The sequence below is a fragment of the Psittacula echo genome (assembly GCF_963264785.1).
Source record: "Psittacula echo genome assembly, chromosome: 1".
NCBI classification, from domain to species: domain Eukaryota; kingdom Metazoa; phylum Chordata; class Aves; order Psittaciformes; family Psittacidae; genus Psittacula; species Psittacula echo.
The window spans coordinates 93,256,733-93,280,518 of record NC_137735.1 but is presented as its reverse complement, the minus strand read 5'-3'; the positions used below and the strand labels follow the sequence as shown (position 1 = coordinate 93,280,518).

Below are 23,786 nucleotides of genomic sequence, written 5' to 3'. Positions count from 1 at the left end.
ATCAGGGTAGTTTTAATCTGCTGAGAGGACTCTCGTGGAGCCTTATGTACTGTCTCTGCGTTCAGAGAGACCTGGACCACTTGTACACTTCTCACGTTGAACCTACCTGCTCGTTATATAGACAAAGTAAATTTTGCCTGTGAACAGAAGCCAAATTCCATGCAATTATGCTTCCCTTTGGTATTATACGTCTTGCATCTTGAGTATTTGTATCTTTTGAATATTGCTGTAAAAAGCCTTTTAGGTGCCTTTGCCCTTTTCTGTTGTTTCTGAGTTACTGATTAGTAATTCTTGTGACAGAAGTGTGTGGTGCCTGCAGATCAAATCTGCATTAAGGTTCACTTCGTTTTAGAACAAGTAACAAAGTCCAGCATGCAGGGTGCTATTCTCCTGTAAGCATGGGGTATATTTATTGTTAACTGCATAATCACAGGAAAGCAATAATGATATTCTACTTTCCCACTTAATTTTGACTTGATTAATGTGAGCATTGTAGCCATTAGAAAACAAAAATTTCTACTGTAATGTACCTTCATACTTGAGGCATACAAAGCCTTTTCCTTATGTTTTTAATTATAGTAGAAGAAGAAAAATGAAAATTAGCTTTAGACCTTCTGCCAAAAAAAAAAAATGGAATTAATTTTAATTTAGATTAACCATGGAAACCTCAGCCAGCATTCTAGGCAGGGCTGTGCTGCAGTAAATTGTACCTTTTTCTCACAACTATGTAAGTCATCTCTTGAATGGAACTTTTCTTTTAAGAGCACTAAGACCATTTTTAGCTGCATTACTGTGTTATGAGTGAGATAGGTTTATGATGTTTGTTGTATTCTGCCAGGCAGGATAATGATACATAATCTGTTTCAGATTGTTTTTAATTTCTGCATTGAAAATTTGTTTTGAATTAGTACTTGAGAATCATTAAAGTGTACTTTTAAAACTGTAGGAGCAGAATTTTAAGATGAAGCAATGTGAAAAGAGACATTACCTGGTATGTAATTTAAATGACTCAGAAGTTGTAGGACACAGTACTTGCTAAAAATGTGAATCACTGATCCCTATGGCAAAGGTGGGTACTGGCTAGTAAGGGTTTGCCAGGCTGCTGCAGTCAGTGCTCTGCCAGGCTTCACGTGGCTATCACAAGTGGAAACTGGTAGTTGATGCAGATCAGATCCTTAAATCCGCACACCAACCAGCTGGAGGAGGGTGACAGTTTTAAAATGAAAAATCTACTCCGGTTCCAGCAGCTGTAAGGAAACATCACTGTTTTCTCATCAGGAGCTTTGCTGCTACAGTGGAAAAATAACAATGGATTAACAACAAATAATAATGGAGTGGTAAAAGTAAGAACAAAAAAGTAGCATGGAAATTGATATAACGTGAGTACAAACTCCTTGTTATCCCTCCTGAAGGAAAAGTGAGTTGACCAAGCCTGTTTTCTTTTTGCTTGTCTATCCTTCCTCTTCCTCCTCTCCTGGGTCATCCATGTGGGATATTACTCTTTTCACATGTAGAATTTGCCTGTTACACTAAGCTGTTTGCTTTATTTTGATAAATTTGTAAAGCTTCAGGCCAACATGTGGCATTAAATAAATAAAATACAACCACCAAATAGGAAGTAGCCTATTTTCTGCATCTTGTTCAGCTCCGGTCCAGGATGGCTGACACATCCCCGCATCAGCTGTTCTTCCTGGTCTCTTGCTAGGGAACACAGTACCAGCAAGAAAAGTGTCTGTATATTGCTCTATCAAAAGGCCTTTCAAAATTCAGTACAAGATGCCCTCCAGAGGTCCCTTCCAACCATCCTGTAATTCTGTGAATTTTGGATCAGGCCCTCAGCCAGCATAAATCAACATACTTCCATTAACTTCAGATGACCCTATACCAACTGATAGCAAGTATGTGTCTCCAGAGTGGGACTGCAATGCAAACGGGCTTCAAACAGCTCACTGTGGTGCCTCAGCAACTGATATACATGTGTATGTGCTCGAGGCCTTTGCAAGTAAATGGTTGCTGTGTGTCTTGAGCAAGGTATTACTTGTTGCTTTCCACCTTGAGTATTAGAGTACAGGCATTGCCTATAAGCAGCAGCCCTACAGATGTGCTGTCTTTCAGTAAACAGTTATAATTCAGTTGTGTATACATAGTCTGATCCAGTTTATGGACGGCTGTTTCTTCAGTCCCCCTCTCAAAAATATGTTTTTTTGTGTTGAAGAATAAACCCAGTAACATATTTGTTTGAAGACATGTAATGTAACAAATAGTTAAGGAATGAAAAGCTGTGTACTGTTGCCAAAAGACTCATATACATGGTATCTTGACCCTGTACCCTTGGTTGTTTGCTTTAGAAATGTTTCTTTTCTTCAAATTAAACATCCTAGGATTATTTCCGGTTGTGTCAATGCCATCATCATCATCCTTACATGTAAATTTCTTAGTTTGTTTCCCAATCGTTGTAGTAAAGTGTGATGAACTCAGTTTGTAAACAAACGATGAGTGTGCTTTGTTGGAGGCTTACCTTCGCATGGGCGTGTGGTTTGGAGCACTAGTGACACGCAGTATGACAGTGGGTAAATCAGTATTTGGAAATTTATTCAAACAAACAAGAAAACATGGTGAAGTATATATCATGAGATCTTCATTTTTTCACCCTTCAAAATGACTGTTCAGTGGGATGGTTTAGTACAAAAGTGATGTTCCAATTGTGTGCTAATAATTGGATTGTGATATTTATTTTAAAAAACCAAGCTGTTTTTTGTGGCAGCAGAGGGAGGGAATGTGCTTTACATTTGTTCTTTGCCTGTCTTCTTGGATATGTTTTTTCATTTGTCCATTCCTTCATCTGCTTTTATGTTGTTTTTTGCTGGGTTCACACAGGACACAGAAGGTGACCAACATAATTCTTCCGGAGCCAGCATGTCCCAGGATTAGTTGTTACACCTGCATGTGTGCATGCATGCATATTTGTGTATATTTATGGATGCATACAGGTGCATCCATACTGATTTGGGGTCTCTTTGTGGTTTGAGGAGATGCTGAATCTCTCATCCTCACTAGAGCCTTGCAGATGTCAATCATGCCGTATCTTATGGAAGTATAATAAAAGGCACAAAATGTGCCTCTTTGTATGTGCTGTGATGACATTTCAGTTCCTGATGCAGCAAAGCCATCACTCCTGATGGCAGGCTGTGCCTTGAACATCCAGTTCTTTTTGATACAGAGCTGCGATGTTCTCTCCTCCCTTCCTCCCTGACTTTGTAGGACAAATTCAAACAAGTGTCGATCCTGCCACATGTACAATAAGGCTTAGTCTCATTGAGCTGAGAATATTCAGTGCTTTCAAAGATCATTCTGTGCCTTACAAGGATAAGTGAAAAGGTGTCCAAGCAGTGAATTTGTTTAGGTTTACTTTTTTCCCTACCAGTTTTCTACAGCTGCTAGATCATAGTGGGTTTGAAATCTTGGCTGGTGCAGCAACACTATAGAAAGGGAATTATGCTAGCAGGGAATGCATTTGGCTGTGCAGCACTTAACTGTTTAATATTAAATTGTTTAACTGCTTATTTGTAGGTGCTATTGTATAAGCAATGAGCCCAGATGCCTGAGTGATTTTACAATGCCAGTCCTGCTAGGGAGCTGAGCAAGGGTTTCTTATCCTTGTTCTGACCTGATGGTTCTCACAGGGCTACGCTGGAGCAGGAGCTCCTAGGCTCAAAATCCATAATTATCTATTTGCTGTCTTTCCCCAGCTTCTATTCCATGGCTGTCTTCTAGACATGCTAAGATACCTTGCTAGCGTGGTCACTATATATATAACTGTTTTGTGGCCTTCTTTACCTGGTAAAATGGCTTTGAATTCTGGATATTTTTTGTTTCTTTCCTCTTTTTGCTTTCAGAGCTTGCTGGTTAATTTTTCTGAGCAATTAAATCCAGTTTTGTTTAAATGTTTTAAAGTAGCTGTGCATATGCTTGCAATAGACACTTTAAAATTAAAATAATAAATATTGAGAGGATAATTTCTTTCAGACTGTGTATGTCTTTTTATGTATGCACGAGAAATTGCCCCTTATTCCCCATATGCTGTAGCTAATAGCACAAAACTAATGTTGTCAGATGATCACTGCTATTGACTGTAAAATTAATCAGACTTTGGCTTCAGTTTGCCTTAAAGAAAGACTTGACATATTAGTACACTGTGTTCTGGGAACCACCTGATCCTCTGAATCACAGTGAGATGAAGTCTGGTTTTGTGATTAGGGCTCTAGGTTGGGCTTTAGGAGCTCTGATTTCAGTTTTTGGCTTAGCTACAGAATTCCTATGTTCACAGGGGCAAATCATTTAGGAAGTGCTTTGTCACCTTAACAAATGTAAAGAGTGTGTTGGGAATTTCCAGCTGAACATTATCATTAGTGAATGTAAGTGCTTCAGAACTGATGGGAAAGGCTTTGGGGTTTGGTTTATTTGTTAACTCAGATTGTTGTGGTGGGAGTGTGGATTTTTTTTTTGTTTGCTCTTAAAAGAAGCTTCAGAAATGTCAAGGAATATATTTTATTGAAAAGCTCTTTTGGTTTGGTTTTGTTGTTCTTTTTTTTTTTTTTCCTTTTAAGTAACTTTCTATTTTGAAGTACTTTAAATAAGTAATGTTAATATTAACAAATTCAGTTGACAGTATTTTGAGGATTATCTTCTCTCAAGTTTGTAATTTTTATTTTTAATTCTAATTCAGAACAGGAAACAAAGTGATATCTCTGTCCAGCAAAGTGGGAAGTTCATTTGTGTTTACCTTGAGCATTTGGCATTGCCTCTGCTGACTTCTAATAATAATAAAAAGATGTTAACATTTACTTATTTCTATGCACATTCTTATGCCTCATCTAATTCATTGGGCTATTAGTGTGTATTTAGTTAGGTATGCTTATTAATAGTCTGTGCAGAATGAGGATGTTCCCTTAAATAGGAGTCTTTGTTTTTCTGTGCCTCTCATGGTAAAGACGGTGAACATCGTTTCTTCTCACACATACTATTCTTTAAGTATCTTATAAAGACTTCCAAAAGTTTAGGAAGATATCAGTCACAACAGTTTGGAGTGCCACAGAATGGCTGACAAGCAATCAATCTGAAAATGCTGCCTGTAGTTAAGTCCAATTAGTTTGAGGATGGTCTGGTTGACTGGCTTGGAAAGACCTTCTGTTAAAGAGAACTGCTAACTGACACTGTCCTTTGCACAGTTCTTTAGGTTGTTTGTTGTTTGAGGAAGGTTTTCTATGGTGGTGTGGCTGGAGGGAGCTCCCCTGCAGGAGGTTATAATTTTCCCAGCAATGGTGGTCAGACCGTAGCTGGGCTTAGAGAAAGCCACATTTCTTGAGAGGCTGCTATTTTACGGGCTAATATGTTGTTGTCCGGGTAAGGTCATATGCATTTATTTGCTGAAGATTTATGGATCCCTAATTGAGTAAGGAAACACTAATATTTGTGATGTTTCCAGGTACGACAGCAAATAAAACCAGCTGATCCCTCTCATATGAAGGACTAACAGTGATGGTGCAAACGCATGGGTTACACACAGGTGGAATACAAAATACAAACTTTCCGCTTCCTGCAGACATGGATTGTGTGTTTTCAGGTGCTTTGAGCCACAAACCTTGGCAATATAAAAGCAATGCAATTGACAGGGAGGAGGCTAAAAGACTTAAAACCAAGTTTTCTCTTTCCTTGCCCTCCATCAAGACGATGAATCAGTAGGTTGAGACCACAGCTGATGCGGAGATGCACAGTCATCTTTCAGCGGATTTATTGCGAAGTAGGTTATTTTTCAGCACGGGTCTAAGCATTTGAATCTATCCCTAAGTCTTTCTTTGGTTTATTAATGGGCTGCAGTGCTGCCATCACCATGGTATCCTGCTACCTCTTCCCCTGTGAAGACTGCAAAACTGCATGTTGATGAAATTTACGTTTTTAATTCTCCACTCTTCACGCCTATACATATAAAAATGGTTTGCAAAACCGTAGGGGAACACAAACACAAGGACAATCTGGTATTGAGAAAGGACTAGGGTTTCTGTGTTGTTTTGTTCTTTTTTAATGCTCTTTCTTTATGCTATTATGCTGCAGCCATCATTGGTTCAATACCTGCTCCTAGGTAGACACCAGAACACCAGATGGATTACGTACTTTACAGCACTAATGACAGTGGCTGATAATGTGTGCAAATCTCCCTTTCACTGCTTGTTCAAGGCAGTTAAGAAATACTGAATACAGCTGTACATAATTACACTTCTTTTGAAACTAAACCAGCCTGTGAAATTTCTGTTTCTGGAAAATGGTCAAAATTAGTCAATAAAAAACCCCAAACAAAACAAACAAACAACAAAACCCTAAATCCTTTGCATGTACTTAGTTAATGGTGTATTGTGACATTCTGTTTCTTAGATGCAAGGCTTCACTGCCAGCTCTATTGAGACTTAAAAGGGGGGGGGGGGAAACTGCTTCATAATGAAACTACAAAAAGGTGGTTTTGCTGCAGGTGTAGGAAGATGCTGAGTTGACAATACTCTGTGTGTATGCACTTGTTTATGTCAAGAGGAGTTCGTGTAGGACTAAGAATATATGTGTCTTAGTGTGTTGCATATATGTGAAGGGACATTCCCTCTATCTACCCACTCTGTTTCTTTCACATGTTTCTTTGAGTTACTGTAAGATCAGCTTTGAAATTATCTTTTTTTGGCTTGTTTATCCTCACCTTTTCTTTTCTTTTCTTTTTTCTTTTTTTTTTTTTAATTTATTCTAGCATTCTGCAAAATTTCCTTTTCTAAACAACTGAAGAAAACAAGATCAGAGTTTTATTAGGTTTTGCCTTCCCTTCCCCCAGTTTTTCTCCTGTTGAAAGTTGCCAATCACTTTTAAAGCCTACATTGGGCTTTTCTGCAGCGCAGGAGATATCATTAAGGCTTTAAACCCACTAATGAGGGAAATGTGCACTGCTTGAAGGCTCTTGCAATATTAACTACATCCAATTATGTTAGGTAAACGTATGAGTATAGTCAAAACAGGATGAAAGCATATCTTTCTATTCAGGCCAAAAGCAGGCTTCTGAGCCAATCTTTCATCAAACTTACGTTGGCTATTTATTTACTGGTTTTGCAGCAGGTTGGTTGGTTGGCGTTTTTTAATAGTGTATGGCTGAAGACAAACACTTATAGTCTTTTCCTGTCTATCTACTCCCAGGGCTGTGTTCCTTATTTAAAGAACACGTTTTATTGCTGGATAAAACATGTGAAATCTGAAGGCTGATAAATATTTTTTCCTGTTTAAATATAGCATTGCTTTCTTATCTAATCCTGCCCGTAGCTGACTGTGTTATAAGTAGGTGATACATGTGGAGTGGAGATGCAGGTCGTGCTGGTTTTGCTGGTCCTGACCTTTGATTTCTGTTGATTTGTTGTTTTCTAAAGGAAAGATCAACTTATGCTGCTTCTTTGGGCATATGCAGTGGGGATATTTTTTCTGAAGCTTTTACTCTAATAGCATGGGTTTTTGACAGTGCCTCATTTCTGACTTCTGAAACTGTTATTTGTCAGTAGCAGATTGGTTCTTTTGTTTACAGTTTTCTCACTTTTTCCTGTTCTTGACATATAGTAGAGTGTCATGTCTTTTGATTCCTGCCTTTCCCAGTTTGCTTTTGTTAGGAGAAGAGTAATTAGTTTGTCACTTGTTCCAGAATTGATGCAGGCTCAGATCGCAACATTGAAGTTGGCCTTTTTACACACTTGAGCCCAGTACTTGGCTTTCTTTTCCTTTCTTTGTGCACATTCAGAGATAACTTACCTGTACATGAACAAAAAAGTCTTTTTGAAACATCTGATGATAGAGGAGCCCATTCAGGTCTGTACAAATGATGTTTCACAGCACAGAGAAGCGATTTACATGTGCCTACCCAGAAGCCTTGAAGTTTAGCGTTGAGCATTGGAGCAGATGTGCATGTAGTTTGAATGGTTATCATATATCATGCCTAAGATCTATGTAACCTAGCTGAGTGTCCTCTTTCAAAGGTGGCCAACAGCAGAAGTCAAAAGACTAGCATATAGCAAGACAGACAGTGACAGTAATCTTCCTTCTGGCTTACCTGCCCAGCTGCTAGCACCCAGTGCTGTGGTGACTTCCAGTGCCAGAGGTTATATCTGGGCATCAATTATCCCCATGGCTCTACTGGTTACAAATCAGTTTCCCACTACCACTTTTGGATTCTTTCTATTAATGATTATGCAAGCAGGTGACTTTTTATCATTGATGAGCTTTTTGTTTCTCATGTGATAGGAGTTACATTTGGGGACTTGTGTGTGTGCAAGAGAAGTCCATTTCTCTTCAGTAAAAGTTAGTGACACATATGGCCATTATTATATTAACCCTTGCAAGCTTCTGCTCTTCATTTTAAGTCTTTTAAAAGTAGTAAAGTAGTATTGAAGTAGTATTGTAATCTCAAAACTAGTAATAATTCTCTCTTTAGTCATTCATTCAGGTAGCTAAATCCATTTGCCTGCCTTTATGTTTATATTTGAACTTAAAAATATGAAAGGGTTGGGGGTATTTATGGTTGATATAAAGACAGTATTCTTATCTAGTACAATGCTGACAACCTTTTGTTAAGATGTCTTAGCTGGACTTGCCATTCCCACAGCAAGGCCTACAAAATGGATTGTGTGAGCATTTCTCATCTGGTTCAGCTCAGAAGCTAATCCATCTTAGTTTATGTATCCATGCAGACTTTTTCAAAACTATGCAGGCTGACTTGGCACTGAAGCAGATGATGAGTGCTCACAAGTGCTCTCCACCAGCTCCATTTCAATGGTGGTTATCTCCAATAGATGTGGGGTGGTGAACAGCTGATTGAGTAGTAGCATCTTGAATTGATGCAGCTGGTTTTGTAGTTGTTCTCTGACCAGAGCCTGGAAAATTCTCTTCTGATCTTTACAAAATTACCTAGCAATTAACTCCAGTAAAATTTATACCATCCTGGTTTTTCACTCGTGATGGTGCACTATGTAATGTTCATTCTTCAAGAGTAAAACTTCCATGGCAAATGATGTTTAGAAAAGATGGTGTGCTCCTTACCCTGACAGTATGTTCCAGCCATAAAATCTTATGGATTGCAAGTAAAAAATGAATCAGTAGGTCTTATTTTAGTCTCTAGTGAAAAGTCTTCTTTGTTTATATAGCAACCGCATATCTTGGCACCATTTGTTGTAAATAGTTGATAGCAGATAGTTGGCTGGTCTGAGCCTTAGGAAGGGAACATGCTGCAGTGTATTATGTGCTGTGCATAGTGCTTCTGACTATGACCAAGGAGAGCTGCAGAGCACTTGCCAGTGCTTCTGACTTTTCCTCAGTGTTAACTTCACCACACTCAAAGGAAAGAGGAGTAAAATTCAACTCTTTATTCCCAAGTCTCCAGTGTAATGAGTGCTTCCTACTCTGAGCACACTTGGCCACTGCTTGTTTTTATGTTAATTCACCTGTTTCTGAAGGCTTGGTGATGGCTAGGGGAAGCTCCATCCAGCCCCACAGACACATAAGCAACAGCAGATACATATATAGGAATCAGGAAAGAGCTGTCTTGCAGCAAAAGAAGAGGATTGTTGATCACTGTTAATTATTTACTCCTGCCACTCTCTTCTGACTTGTCTTAAGCAATAGAAACTAGAATAATTACATTCTTTACTGAAATAATGTCCAGTTCTTCTCTTTTCCTTTCACACTTGCTCTTGCAGAAAAGGGTTTGGGGAAATAAGCAGTAAAAACAAGAACTGCCTTGCACTGTCCTCCTCTGCCTGATTAATTGTAAATTGAAGATACACAAGATACTCTTTTTTTTCCCCTTTTCAAGGCAATTGCAAAAGACAGCTTCCCCATTTCCTTTTCCATTTTCAGTATGTGCATTTAGATGAAGCTAAAACTGCTTTCTTACACTTTTTATGCAGCTTTCCTAAAATAATTTGGAATAATTTAACAATGGCTCAGAAACATTCCAGCTTAACCAGTGGTTGACCTTCAATCACGTTTTAATGTCATCAGGACTATGTGGGTATTTCATCAGTTCCAAGGAAGCTGTATTGTAGCAGAGGCAATGGTGATATCTATAATTAAAGTTGCTCAGTGTCTCTCATGACAATGTTTGCCTTTCAGTAGATTATCAAACTTTAGCTGCTTCATTCAGAATTTTTCAGTCAAAATAGTCTCACTGTTTTGGAGAAGAAGTCTAAGGAAAAGATAGGGTTATTTATCCATTGCAGGGAAAAATAAACCCAGTCTTTTTATTTGATTTTGGCTTTGTTTCCTCTAGTGTAAGGACTGGATATAAAAACCACTTTGAAAATCTAACCAAACTGCTTAAGTTTATAAGCCCCTGAAGAATTTCAATAAACACAGACTCAACAAAAAATGATTAAAGAATAAGGAAACTCACTTGCTAGTATCACTCTCTGGTGACAGGGCTCTACAGATCACTAACTTCCACAAGTTCTCACGTGAGCTTTATGTCTGAAGGTTGAGGATCCAGAGTTTGTGACTGATTCATTCACATGAAAGATTTTTTTTTTTTTTTAATATATATATATAATTTTAAAAACTTTCAGGACATTAATAAAGAAAATAATGTTACATTTCCAAAATCAAATAGAGATCCTGGGGGGAGGGAGGCAGAATAGTACAGGATAACATAATGAAAGAATTGCATTGCATTTTTGCGTATGCCATAGGATGCAAAGACTGTACTCAGTCTAAGATTTTCAAACATTTTAATTTGATTTTATTTGATTTTTCTCTCTTAATTTTCTGCTGAAATAATCATAATTGACTGGGATATATGCCATGCTGTGTTGCCAGCATCAAGAATTTAAAAAGAATATAATTTATATGGCCCTTCATCTTTTCTGAGATTTGATTAGGAAATGTGTGGGAGGTAGAAGTTTCATGTTGTGGCTGATTTTGAAAAGTTAAAAACTGAAATAATAATTAAAAGTTGATTAGAATATTTTGTCTTGAGTTGCAGCTTCTAGTGTAAAGTCAAAGTTGTTTCAATTTGTAAAGCAAAGTTATTTTGTTCCAAAAACATATATAACACAGTATTTTATTGGAGCTTTTCTCTAGTTTTTTCTTCCAGAAAGCCTGGAAAAACAAATCAATTTTGCAGTATTTCCAGTTCCTCTCAACTATGTGGCTTTATTTAACTTTCTCTAACCAGCTCTGGTTTTAGTTTGTTTAATGTTTCATTTGAGTTTTTAGAGGGAACTTCCCCTCCCTAAGTGATGTTTCACCATGTCGGATTAGATGTTCTCTGGATGCCCCAGCTGCTGAATGGCGCAGACTTGGTTTTTCTCTCCTCAGTGATCAAGTGGAACAGCTCTTACTTCCTCACTTTTTTCAGCTGTTCCCTCAGCACTCATGATAGCTTTTATATACTGGCCATGCACAGTCAGTTTTGGCTGTAAGAATTTAGGATGGTCCCGGGGTTAGGATTTATTCTAAGTAAAAATTTCAGCAGGGTTTTAGACATGTTACAGGGGGCTATTTTCTTCAGTTTCAAGATCCCTTTTATTTTTCAGGCTGTTAGATGCTGGGGGGGTGGAATTCAGCATGGACCTCAGATGTGGAAGAAGCAGTTGTGGAGATCCAAAATGAGTTTTGTGATGTGGGAGCATGTGCTGCACTGGCCGGCACTGGTGGTTGGAAATGGCAACCCCTTCCTGTCCCCCTCTCCCACCCCCCAGTAAAACTTGGCTTCGAAGTGCAGATACTGATCGATCGCTTGCAGAAAGGCTAGGTGTGTGCAGTTAAGGTGATGGCAATTTCACTGATGCATGGTCTTCTAGAGAGTGAGGCCTCTTTTCTCCTTCATGTGGGAAGTCCCAGGAGGCAGGACTATGGCAGCCTCCACTGGAGTTCCCCATTGCCTTTCTGTGTGTGCCTGGTTGTTGTGGGGTTAATACTCAGTGAAAGGTTGCACGTGTTTGATTCTCATGGGTGGCACACGGTCCTTCCCTGGGTGCTCAATAAAAACCATCTAAATCCCAAATACCATTCTGTCCTAGTGTGCATTTGCTGAGTTTCCAGCCTGTCTACACTTGAAATGCTAGTGCTGACTTTTTGGGCACCAGAAAGGGTATCTGACCCATTCCTCTAATTTCATGTCATAGTGCCAGAGCAGTAAAACTGAGGCAATGGGGTGGTGAAACAGGCCCTCCAAATGCTGTGTTGCCTGAAGGAGGTATGTTTTGCAAGAAAGGGTTTGGTGAGCCCTGGGCTGTGGGCTCCAATCTGTGGGGTTTTTGCTTGTTTTTAAATTTTATCTTATCCTAGAACTCTGGTGATGTGTTTTACGCTTCATAATCCACACTGCTTGCTATTATAAGCCTAATATGTTTGAGAAGGCAAAAGTAGCTGACACTGTTAATTTATTTTGAACGAGGTACTTGCTGATACTCAGAGGAGCATTTTAGCTGCTCTCCTTGAAGAAATCAAGTGAGAGCAATGTGAGGAACAGACTGGTTACAGGTTGTTTGGGAAGTAAGGCTATTTAACTGAAATTGCGAGCTCCAGGGAACTCATGATAAGTCCTGTGATAATATCTGTACGCAACAGGACTTTATTGTTGTTGAAATTATGACAAACATTTTATTCTTGATGTGCTCAAATTAATTTGTGAAAGTCCAATGAACAAATGCCATTTCATATAAGCATGTTTTGACATTCTTTGATAAATTAGAATGTATTTTGTTACTTGATTGAAAACAGACGAATAACCACGAATATGAAACCTTGGAAAATAAAATCCTGAAAGTGTGCCATGCAACTACTTACAAAGTTTTGCAGCCTAGCTCTTCTTGAGGGACAAATAAATGAAGAACGAAAGCAGCTACTACTATCAGGAAAATGCATTATTTTTTTGACAGATAGATGTGGAGATCTTCATACATAAAGTTTGTTATTTTCCCTGATGTGTAAATATGCACTTAATGTAATTAGAAACAATTGTGAAGTAGCAAGCAGGGAATACAAATTCTTCACTTAAGCGGATATTGCAAATGTGATTTGTTGACAGCTTGTTGTGCTGCCATTAGAGCTGACCTGGAATTTTCTTTCTGAACTGCTTTTCAAAGGAAAACTAACATAAAAAGAGACATACTTGGCCAGGGAGTGCTCTTTCTCTGACTAGCAGCAGATGCTCAGAGCAGAAGAACAGTGCAACTGCAGAGTCTTATTTCCTATAGAATAGCTCCCTAACATCTGACTGTCCATGGCTGATTTCCTGAGCTGGAAACTGCATCCATGTTTTAAATTTTTAATAGTCCTTTCCTTCCAGTAGTTTGATTTAAATGGCATCTTGAACGCATTTGTCATTTTGAAAACCATGAGGAGTCCTCATAAGCAAACTTTTATTTGATGTTGTTTTCAAATTTTCATTTCAGCACTGGGGGGAAAAAAGGTGAAATACTTTTTCCTGGAGTTGTTTTGCATGTATTGGAGATCATTGGTGTGGAGCACTGATTCCGTATGTTCTGTTTCAAATCAGATAAATGACAGTTTGAAATATATTTTGTATATCAGAATGTTGTCACATAGGAAATGAGATATTAGGCTACAACTTCTAGGTGTTACATGGTAAGATGGAAGACTGGTAGAATCCCTTTGACAAGACTCTCAGCTTTTGGTCATAGTTTACTACTTACTCGTTTACCCTTAGTGTTCCTCAGTGCTTTGAGATTTTAAGTTAGACTGGCCTGTTTATGATTTTATTTCTGTATTACAACATCCAACTGAAGCAGGTCAAACTTGTCAATATATTTTCAATAAAATCTGAAATACATGAAAAAGTGTTATTTTTTCATATATACTCTGCTCCGAAGAAAAGTTTTGCATACAAGTAATATTTTTAAACAAAGCCCTTGGTATGCCTCCCCTTCACCTGGCTAGCTTGCCTCTGCTAGTGATCAGAAAGTCTTAAGCATCTAACTCCCACTTGAGGAGCTTAATTTGAAAATACAGATTGCTCATCCATGCTTGGGAGTGCCTTAGAGCTGGTAATTTCAACACCGACATTTATCAGCCACTTGTAATTCTTTTTCTAAGCGTGGTCAGAAGCACTTTGGTGCCAAAGCACTTAGCAGTTTTGAGACCTACACTAGGTCCAACCTAGAAGACCTGTGAATATGAAGTTTCAAGAGAAGATGGATCTCATTGATACCTTTGAAACTGGCTGGTGGTTCAGGCTCTGAAGAGAATGGAGCAGCAGCAAATATGTTCCTTTGAGTCACAGGAGAAAGTGGTGGAATTGGGCGTCTTCAATACAGTCTCCAGTGACAAGGGGAGCTGCACAGAGTCACAGAGTCCAAGAGAAAGGCTTTCATGCATTTTTTTCTGCTGGAAATCATTCCAAAGCACTCGTATCGCTGGGAAGGGCCCTACCTAGAAACCTATAGGTAATTCTTGGGGAAGCTGCACTTGCAGCTTTATGTGTTGAGGCTACTCCACATTCCATGCGTCCTTGGACAGGACAGGGGTTTAGCACTATCCCTCCTTGTACCTTCCCCTAGACTGTGCTCCTGCTGTGACATTCTTTGCTTCTTCATTATTCTGTTTCTTTACTTTTCTTGATATCCTTATCCACAGGAAGGCATTATAACATTTTTTTCCCCCTATGTGTAAGTTTGGTTTCCTCAATGACAGCATGAAAGTGACTTCTTTCATTTTTCAGTTGAAAGAAAGGGAATGATCCCTGATCACTACTGTAGTTGCCTTTCTTTTGGAGCACATTGTGTACTGATGCCCATGAGAAGGAAGGTGCCAATGCCTGAGGGAGGTGTCGGACACTTCCTGCATTGCTGTCACGGCAGCTTGGACAACTCTGTGCTCAGGTGTGCTGAATTCTCTTCTGAGGTACCTAAAGACGTATCCAAGACTTTTAGGTGAGGATTATGACAGGGGTCAGCAGCTGAGAAGACAGGCAGTGGGAGGCTGATGTTCCTGTGCATTGGAAAGATCTAATCCAAGTTCTTACGGGCACTGCCTGCCATTCCAATGTACACCACTGACTGAAAACATAAGATCCGTGAAAAAAGACAAAAGCATCTGTAGCAAAAGTTATTTGGGACTGTTTTTCTCCAAATTATCTCTACAATCTGTAAAAGGAACCTGCTGGTCCTAAACCTTTCCTTTAGGAAAAGTATACATAAACAGAGAAGCTCTTACGGTCTTATGACTTTATCTGACATTAAAAAGTCCAGTTACATCAGCTGAAACATAGATTTAAGCATTGTGTTTGAAAACTGCTACTCAGCACAGCAGAAATTGCATGTAGAGCACAGGTTCTCTGGTATAACCTGAATTTAGTACCAAAACTCCCAATTAATTAGCAGTAAATACTTTTTGTTTTGTGTTGATTGTTTGGTCCCAGATATGCAAACTGACTGCCATATGCAAGCTGGTGTGCACTTAATTTTGATCTTGCTTGCACCAACAAATGGAATGATGTGTGACTTGCATCAGTCTAGGTCAGACCACAGGAGGCCATATGTGTTTATTTTAGCATTTATTAATGGTTATATTTACCTCATTGCAATGACTTGCTTGGGTTTCTATTGACAAAACCATGACTTAAGAGAATGTTTGTGAAGACAAGAACAGATGTTTCCAGGCTGCTCACCACAGAGAGGAAAAAAAGCCAGTATTTACTTGTGAGCTGGTGTTGGCTGTGCCATTTTTCCAATGAGTAATGATGAACAGTAGCAGTTAGTTGCTGAAGATCTTGACTTGACAACAAAAGAATGGGCTTGAAGACGCCTTTTTGTAGTCTAGTCTGCACAGTAGAGTGGAAGACAATTACTGTAATCACTGAAACCAATTCTACTTGTAACATTCTTTTGAAGTATCTTAATGACCAAGGAGAAACTAAAATCTTAATGAAATAGATAACGAAGAGAAAAATTTTGAAGTTATGGGGCTAAAACATCTGTGTAAGCAAGGTAGAAATAATAATAAACTACAGGTTATATGATATAAATGAACTCTGTTTTGGTTTTAACAACATGCAGCACAGTGCTCTTGTGGTTCAAAGAGAAGCCACTACACATGTGTCTTTGAATGTCATGAATGCAGGAAGAGCTGAGCATGACTCTTCCTCTTACAAAACACGAGGCAAGTTTGAAGGAATATACTGTATCTGTATACCAACAGGTAATTTTTAAAACTAATATATGGATGCATTTTCTGACTTCCCACTTTCATCATAAGCTTACTGCAGGTTTTTAATGGTTTAGTAAATGATCATGATCAACATACTGCAGGTTTAGTAAGATGTATTCCTTGAGGTAGCTCAAGGGCTTTTTTTCTGTAACTTTTTTAATAGGAAACATTATGGTGATCTGTAGGTGTCATGCCACTGCCACTGGCTAGATGAAATGCCATGAGGGCAATTCATGGGCTTACTGGTTCCACCTGCTGGCTGAACTGTTGGTGATGACTGTCAGTCAAGTGGGGCTGAGCAAGTAATCACGTAAAAAGAGTTTACAAATAATTCCTGTCTGAGGTGTAGGGATAGAGTCTTGTTGTCATGCTACAAATTTTCTCTCTGTTTTTTCATTAACTTTCATTTCATTAAATTCAGTTTAAAATTGCAGTTTGTTAAGCATGGTGGCAATATCTAATCACAAGTGTGTTTTTAGCAAGAGGAGGACAGCAACTCTCTTGGAAAATAAGGTTATGAATGGAATAACCCACTGATGTGCCAGCGCTGCTGCCTGCTTATCAGTTCTGGAGCTCACCCAGGGAGAGAAAGCCTAGACTTGTTCCCCCTAGAACTATCACAGATACTGCATGGCATGCACAAGGGCTTGGACCCTTGCATTGAGAACATACACCAAAGATATACCCAAAAAGGGTAAGGGGTGGAGGTGGAGGGAATCCAGAGCTAGACTTAACCCTGGATACTGCAGTGTCCATGGGTACAGAAGAAAGCCGGGAGGTGAGACGAGTGAATGGTGCACATTAGCATGGGTTGTAGGGTGAACACTAGGTCAAGAGTTCAGGGGAGCATGGGTATGGGTTTGCAGTTAAAGCTGGATCCTGCAAAGCCTGCAGGGCTAGAAGAAAGCTATGGACTTCCATGAAAGCAAATGGTGTTTGCTGGGTATTACTAATGCCAGAAAGTTTTGGAGTTACTGTTAGGATTTGGAATTTGGGTGCTCTACAGCCTAGTTCCTTGTTTTGATCTCACCAGGCTTTCAGTGCTGAGGGTTGGCTCCAGCAGAAGTAAATCTTTTTTGACTGGTTTTGTTAGCACTAGGTCATGATTAAGTCTAAGATAACAAAACTTACGAAATCCTGTTTTATAGAGTTTCATTTCTTGCTGTGTTGTCAAAGCATGTGGAGTAAATTAGCAGCTAGTTCTATGGAGGTTTCTAAAAGTCTTTAGTCGTGCCCTTTGGGTTCTTTGAAGATTCACTTATGCAGGATATTTTAAGAGTTCATGGCTGCATTAAATTTATTCTGCTGGTTGCAAACCTTCATCTCATTTTTTTACCAAAGGAAGAAGAGTTTTCTGAGGTAGCATCGTGTTGCTATTACCCTTCCTCCTGTTCCAGGCAGTGATTGCTGACTGCCAGGGGTTCAGCCTAGCCTGATAGTGACTAACTCATACAAGGAGCAAATGACTTATGAATCCCAAAAATCTATGGTTACCACAGAATGGTTTGGGTTGGAAGGGACCTTAAAGGTCATCTAGTTCCAACCCAGAGACAGGATATTAGTGCATGAGTAGGTCCTACAGATGTCCATATTGATATGCTTCTTAGCACGGTTTTGCCCTTTATCGATCCCTCAAGCACAGTCTGGGCACAGTTCAGCAGGTGCACGTGTACCATAAAGAGTTTGGATATGGCCATTTTCTTTGAGAAAATGATGTAACCTCAGGAGGTGTTCTGTACTGCTTGGCCTCAGATCCAAAGGAGTCACTTCCCTGAATTATTCAGTAATACACAGCAAGCAAAATTGACTCAGGGACAAACAAGCTGATAACTGTGTCTGAAGGATCAGCATAAGGAACAGCTTGAAAGGGAGGGAATCAATTTCAAAGATGCTGCTCATTTGCAAACGTTATTTTGTTTTCTGTTTTAAAAGCACTGGTGTTCTAAAGGATTTGTTTGGAAACAAATCCCTCCAATTTTCTTTGTTGTTTCTGATGGCTTGTCTGTGATTGTGGGAACTCAGTAGCACTTGCAGGTATGCTGCAGCAGATTGCCATGCTGCCAGTAGTTTTCATGCAGCATTACTGTACTGCGGTCAGAAGTGGTTGATTACACAGGAGAAGGAAGCGCAGAGCAATTGTCGAGTATTTAGATAATGCTAGATGGACTATGAGTCTGATTGCATTTGACTTAAAAGCAACCTCCTTCCCAGCCTTAAAAACAAAATCTCACCCCTGAAAATATTAAAGCTGTCTCCCATGGTAATTTTTTTAGTAATTTTTATAGGCTAAATAATTCTCAGACACAGCTAGTACTTTGTCCATTCAGAGAGAGGTGACACTTCATCTTTCACTAAGACACTTCAGGCTCATTCTCATACCAAATCCATTTTCATTCCTGCTATATGAACCTGTAACATAGGTTATGCAATTAGGAGGAAAGTGTTTGCAGAAATGATAAGGAAAACCTGATAAATGAAATCTGCTATACACTGTCAGTCAAGCTGATGCTATTCCAATAAACACAAACATGGTGTTTTGTATCCAGCTTAAAGAGACAGAGTAAAATAATTTATGGCCGAAATTGTCTTTCCTTTCTCCCAGCATTTATATGTATACAGTAGTAGACAACCCAAAATATGTTAAGGGATCATTATTGATATAGGGTAGAGTGCTAAAAAGGCAATGCTATGGTTAGCATTGTAGTTATATCATTAGAGTTAATGGACTTTTTGTCCAGTAACTGGGCCCCTCTCTGTGAATAAGCTATATGCCTTTATGCTACATGTCTTTATGCAATTAGGAGCATTTTTTAGGGTGAATGTTTGGGTTTAGGAAGGGATTTTGCTTACAAGGCAAATGCACTCAGATTTATGTCACATCTGTTATTATGTAAGTGGAACCTTGTCTTCCAGAGGAGATTTATCTTATAGAGTGCACAGATTGGGCAGCCTTCAATTTAGGAATGGATACAAAATACTTTTCCAAGTGTTGCTTTATAATTTTTTCCTTTTTTATGTTTTCTGCACACTATTCAAACTTTTCTTGGAAGACAAAATCAGTCATTTCTTTGTGGGGAAATATGATTCTGCTCTTTCTGTGTATTTTCTGAGTGCCTCAGAAATGGTAATGTATCATTAGCAGTTCTGAGGAGGTGATGTGATATCTCCACTTTATAAATCAGGAGTGAAGGCTGGTGGTTGAAGCACAGCTCTGAGAACATTTGCTAATTTGAGGACCCCATTCAATGACCCAATTTCTTGGAATAATTCATTTTGTGTGATCAAGGCACCTTCCCTCTTGTTGATTTCAGTAGCATTAGTGCTCAGGACCTCTGCAATCTGGGCCTCAGTGCTTGAAACAGAAGACCAAAGATATAAGGAATACTTACTTGGTGACCAGCTCAAGATTTAGTGTAAAGGGCTTCCCTAGCAGCACATAAGAACTGTGGAGCGGAGGCTAGCAGACAGTACTTTTTTCAAGGATGATCCTCATTTCCATTGTCCAAAGCCTCTTTCTTCTGATTCTACTATGTGTTTGAATATCTAACAAATGAAGCAGTGCTTCAGTGACTGATGATCTCTATAGCACTTCTGATTCTCAGAACAGATATGTGCTGAGAAGTTAGAAAACTGATCATTTATTTAGAAAGGATACTCAGAGAAAACAGTCCAAACCACTTCAGCTTTGACAGCATGTCCCAAGTTTTCCCTATTATTGCATGAAATAGGACAGTCTAAGCCTAACTTTAAAATGTGCCCATATTCTATCTTACCATAGTCATCTGATCAGAGTACCTGAGTCAGTCTCTTTCTCCAGCATAATATGCTGATATGCACTCTTCTACTTGAAAACAGCTCATCGTTGCTCAAAACTGGTCTGTAGTTTCAGCTGAGTGACATTCGTTTACTGCTCTGGATGGTGTTGCTGAGAAGTAAAACTATTCCATTAGCCTGTTTGCAGTATAAAAGAGGCTTCTGGATTTTACAAGCTTATGCAGTGTGGTGAGATTCTGGCAAGTGTAAAGGAAAGAGGTGTTAAGGAGAGCTGGCAGCTCCTTGAAGAAAAGATATTAAGTGCAAACTTCCAATAAGGAGGAAAGTTAAGGAAGTGCAGTAGAAGACCAGTGTAGCTAAGCTGTCAGCTCTTCACGGCCCCTGAAGAGAATGTTTTTTATAGAGTGGGAACTAGGTCAGATTTCCAAGAACAAGGGTGAAAAAAAAAAAGCGTGTAGGGACAATAAAAGCACACATCTCTAGGCACAAAATGAGATTAAAGTATCCAGGTGTGTAACAGGTGTTAAGGACTCATTTTTCATGTGCGTTAGTAATGAAAGAAACACTGAAAGAGAATGTTAGAGGGTGAAAGAGATCAACAGATGGCATTGGGGAGGCCACAGTGTCTTTGGCTTGTTTGGGTCTTTCCCAGTAAAGTGGATATTGCTGCCACTGCTGCCCTGGACAAGTAGGCAGGGGCCTGTGTGCCAGAAGATCTCACACGTGCAAATGAGTGCAAGTCTGTGACTTGCAGGGAACCACAAGCCAGTAAGAGTTGACATCGTCATGCTGTGGTATGCATATTCCAGGGTGAATAGAAACAAACATAGTCTGTGGAACCCATGAAAAAAGATTCATCTGTGCTTAGAGTACCATGTCAAGTCACAGGGACCTGTATGTTGAGAAAGATGTAAATCAACAAGATTATGCAGAGAGATAGCAACAAAGCTGAACAACCAGTCCAGGTAACATGACTAATAAGTATGTATTGAGTAAATTGGTGTTATTTGGGGCAGATGGCAGCAATATAATTAGTAGTTATATCCTTCTGTATGTATGGGCTGCTGGAAAGAGGGAGAGAATGACCTGTTTTCTGTGCCTGTGATAGCACAGACTAAAGACCATAAGTTCCAGCAAGAGAGAAGGTGCTTCTACGGAAAGAGTAGTCCAGCACTGGAAGAGTTTACCTGGGGAGGTCATTGAATTTCCATTGTTGGAGGTCTTCAAGAGCAATTGGGAAACATCCTCTGGCAATAATATATGTTGTGGTAGATTCTGCTGTGGGGCTGGACAACTTCTGATGCCTATTCCAGGCATAATTGCATTGTTTTCTTACATGCCTTCTCTTCCATCTTTTTTATCCTTTTACTTCTTGGTGAGTATCACTGTTCTCTGGATAGGGATTTCCTGGGGGGGGAGGGGAGGGGGGATGAATTAAAATTTAGCAAATCCATAGCATTCATCTTGGTACAGAACTCCATGGGGCAGTACTTTAAATTACTATGTTTGACCGGCTACTGAAGTTATAAGGGTCCCAGGCCACAACTTCTTAGTGAGAGTGTTCTTTATAGACAGATTAGGGCCTGGGACTTGCTTTCTAATCAGCGCATTTTCTGAAGACTTTTTAAATGCATGTAACAGTTTGACATACCAGCTGTCACCAGAAATCGTGTCCCCCCACCGACACCCGCGTGTGGTGCGTTGGCACTCATGTCATACAGGGAGGGAGTGTTGACAGGTGCTCTTGCTAGTCACCTTAGAAAGGGAGTAAAGAAGCAAAGGAGACCTGGCAGTCACAGAAGAACACGAGGGATGGCGGAACCAGAACAGTCTGAGCAAGGAGTTACTGGACTGGCCCAGGGCTTTTACAAGCCCAAGAGGAAATGCATGCAGCAAAAGGGAAATGTTCTTCAGCCTCATCCATGTTTTGCTTGGTGCTTGAGATTGATTTGAACTTCTCTTGTCATAGGACAGCAGTGCAACACCATTCATGGCCAATCTTTCCAGCCTCCAAAGTCTTCAGTAGCACTAGTTGCATTTGTGTTAAAACTGAATCATGTTTTCTTTTGACTTAGAAGCCAAATTTGATTTCCAAGCCAATGCTTGACAGCATCCTTTGTCTTCGTGATGACAGATGGAAGTATGTGCGGAGCCTCCTGACCCCAGCCTTCAGCGATACCAAACTGAAAGAGGTAAGGTGTAGACCATGCTGCTTTCATAATTTGTAAGACATAATAATTTTCATTTGTGCAGGCATATACTTTATATAGGTCCATATTAAGGATAGGTAAAATCCGCTTATTTTGTACCAGTTTATTTAGACATGAAGAGCACGTGCAATGGAGCATTACGTACAGTGTGATCCATGTCATAGACTGGTGAAAATCAGAATAGATCTCCTGATTTGATCCTGTGTCTTTATATAAACTAGTTTGCCCATAAAAGCATAGCAAACTCAAAAAGGACCCTTATACCTTCCTCCTCCCTGCCCTGCTAGGAGTAAGCTAAAGTATGGGAAAGGTTATTGCTCCCAGTTGGAACATAGCTTTTTGTGATCTGCAGAGTCAGCAGCTCTCACGTTAACACAGGAACTGCTGTCAGTCTGTTTTCATTTCTCCATCTTCTCCCCCCCCTCCTACTAATTCTTTAATCCTTTCATATAATAAAATAAGTCACTGGAACAAAATGTCATTGCCAGATAAATACCTCTGACTGAAAATAAATGTCTCCATGCTGACCTGCTGCTAATTTCCTATAAATGCCTCAGCATTTACTTAGCCATGGGAACCTATTCCCCAGTAACAAGGTCCTATTCCAGTGACACGATATCTCTTAATTAAATGCAGATAAATGATTGACTGGTTAAAGTCTTCTTTCAAGGGGAAAAATTCAGAAAAAAAAACAAAAACACAACAAAAAACCCCCTATTTATATATTTTATTCTGAAAGGGAACCATGCCTCACTCCGGTGCCCAGTCCTGGGCTGTAAAATTTTCCACTGGGCAGACGCTTGTGTTGTTTTGACATGCCGCTGTCGAAATCCACAGTAACATCTAAATGTGTCTGGCTCTCCCAGCTCTATAGACAGCGGTCGCTTAGCAACGCCGGCTGTCACCTCCTTATTATGGTAAATTCTAATTGGGCACCAGCCTGGTAGAGATGCTGATTAATCACGACTGACAATGCCATTGGTTATGCGCCCCGACATTTGCTCTGTCCCCAGCTCCATCATGAAATTTTAGCGAGGCAAGGATGTTTAAATATGCAAGCAATTAGTTGCTTGTGGCGTGGTGGGGAGAGGAGAGTTTTTCCTAGAGGAAGTTAATCTGCCTTACTGCAGGTCATCGGCTCTTTGCAGGCGGACTAACAATAGATAAAGCGTGCTCCCCTCAATTTGCAGAGAGCAACCTCTGCCGGCACCAGCCAGGCAACTTGACTGAAGAGAGTGCTGAGGGCAGGGCAGGTGGAGGCTCTCAGCACCATGTTTTGGGGCTGGGAATGCACCGGTCTGCAGGGTTTGACCAATTAAACCAGGGTAGGAAAAGAAGTCACGGTGCTCACTTTGCGCTGCTTGGTGGTGGAGCTGCACACAGGAGTAGTGATAGGAGGTAAAATGGAGGGCTGGGTAGTGTCCAGTAGCTGTCCCACATGGAAAAACTGAGATCTTTGTTTTCAGCCTGATACTTAGCTTTCCCTGTGCCGCTTCTTCCAAACTCTGTGGAAGGGGTGTGATTGTGCCAGGGTGACCTGGAAATGGTCACTTTCTTCTCCCAGTCTAC

General features: G+C 39.8%; 1 protein-coding gene across 1 annotated transcript in view; it reads left to right on the top strand.

Moving 5' to 3' along the window:
• The window catches only part of TBXAS1 (thromboxane A synthase 1), a 233,341-nt gene that overhangs the window by 105,159 nt on the left and 104,396 nt on the right, over positions 1–23,786 (top strand). Inside the window, exon 5 of the mRNA XM_080618791.1 lies at positions 22,083–22,199. Coding sequence (XP_080474917.1) covers positions 22,083–22,199 — 117 coding nt within the window. The remainder of the gene's footprint in view (positions 1–22,082; positions 22,200–23,786) is intronic.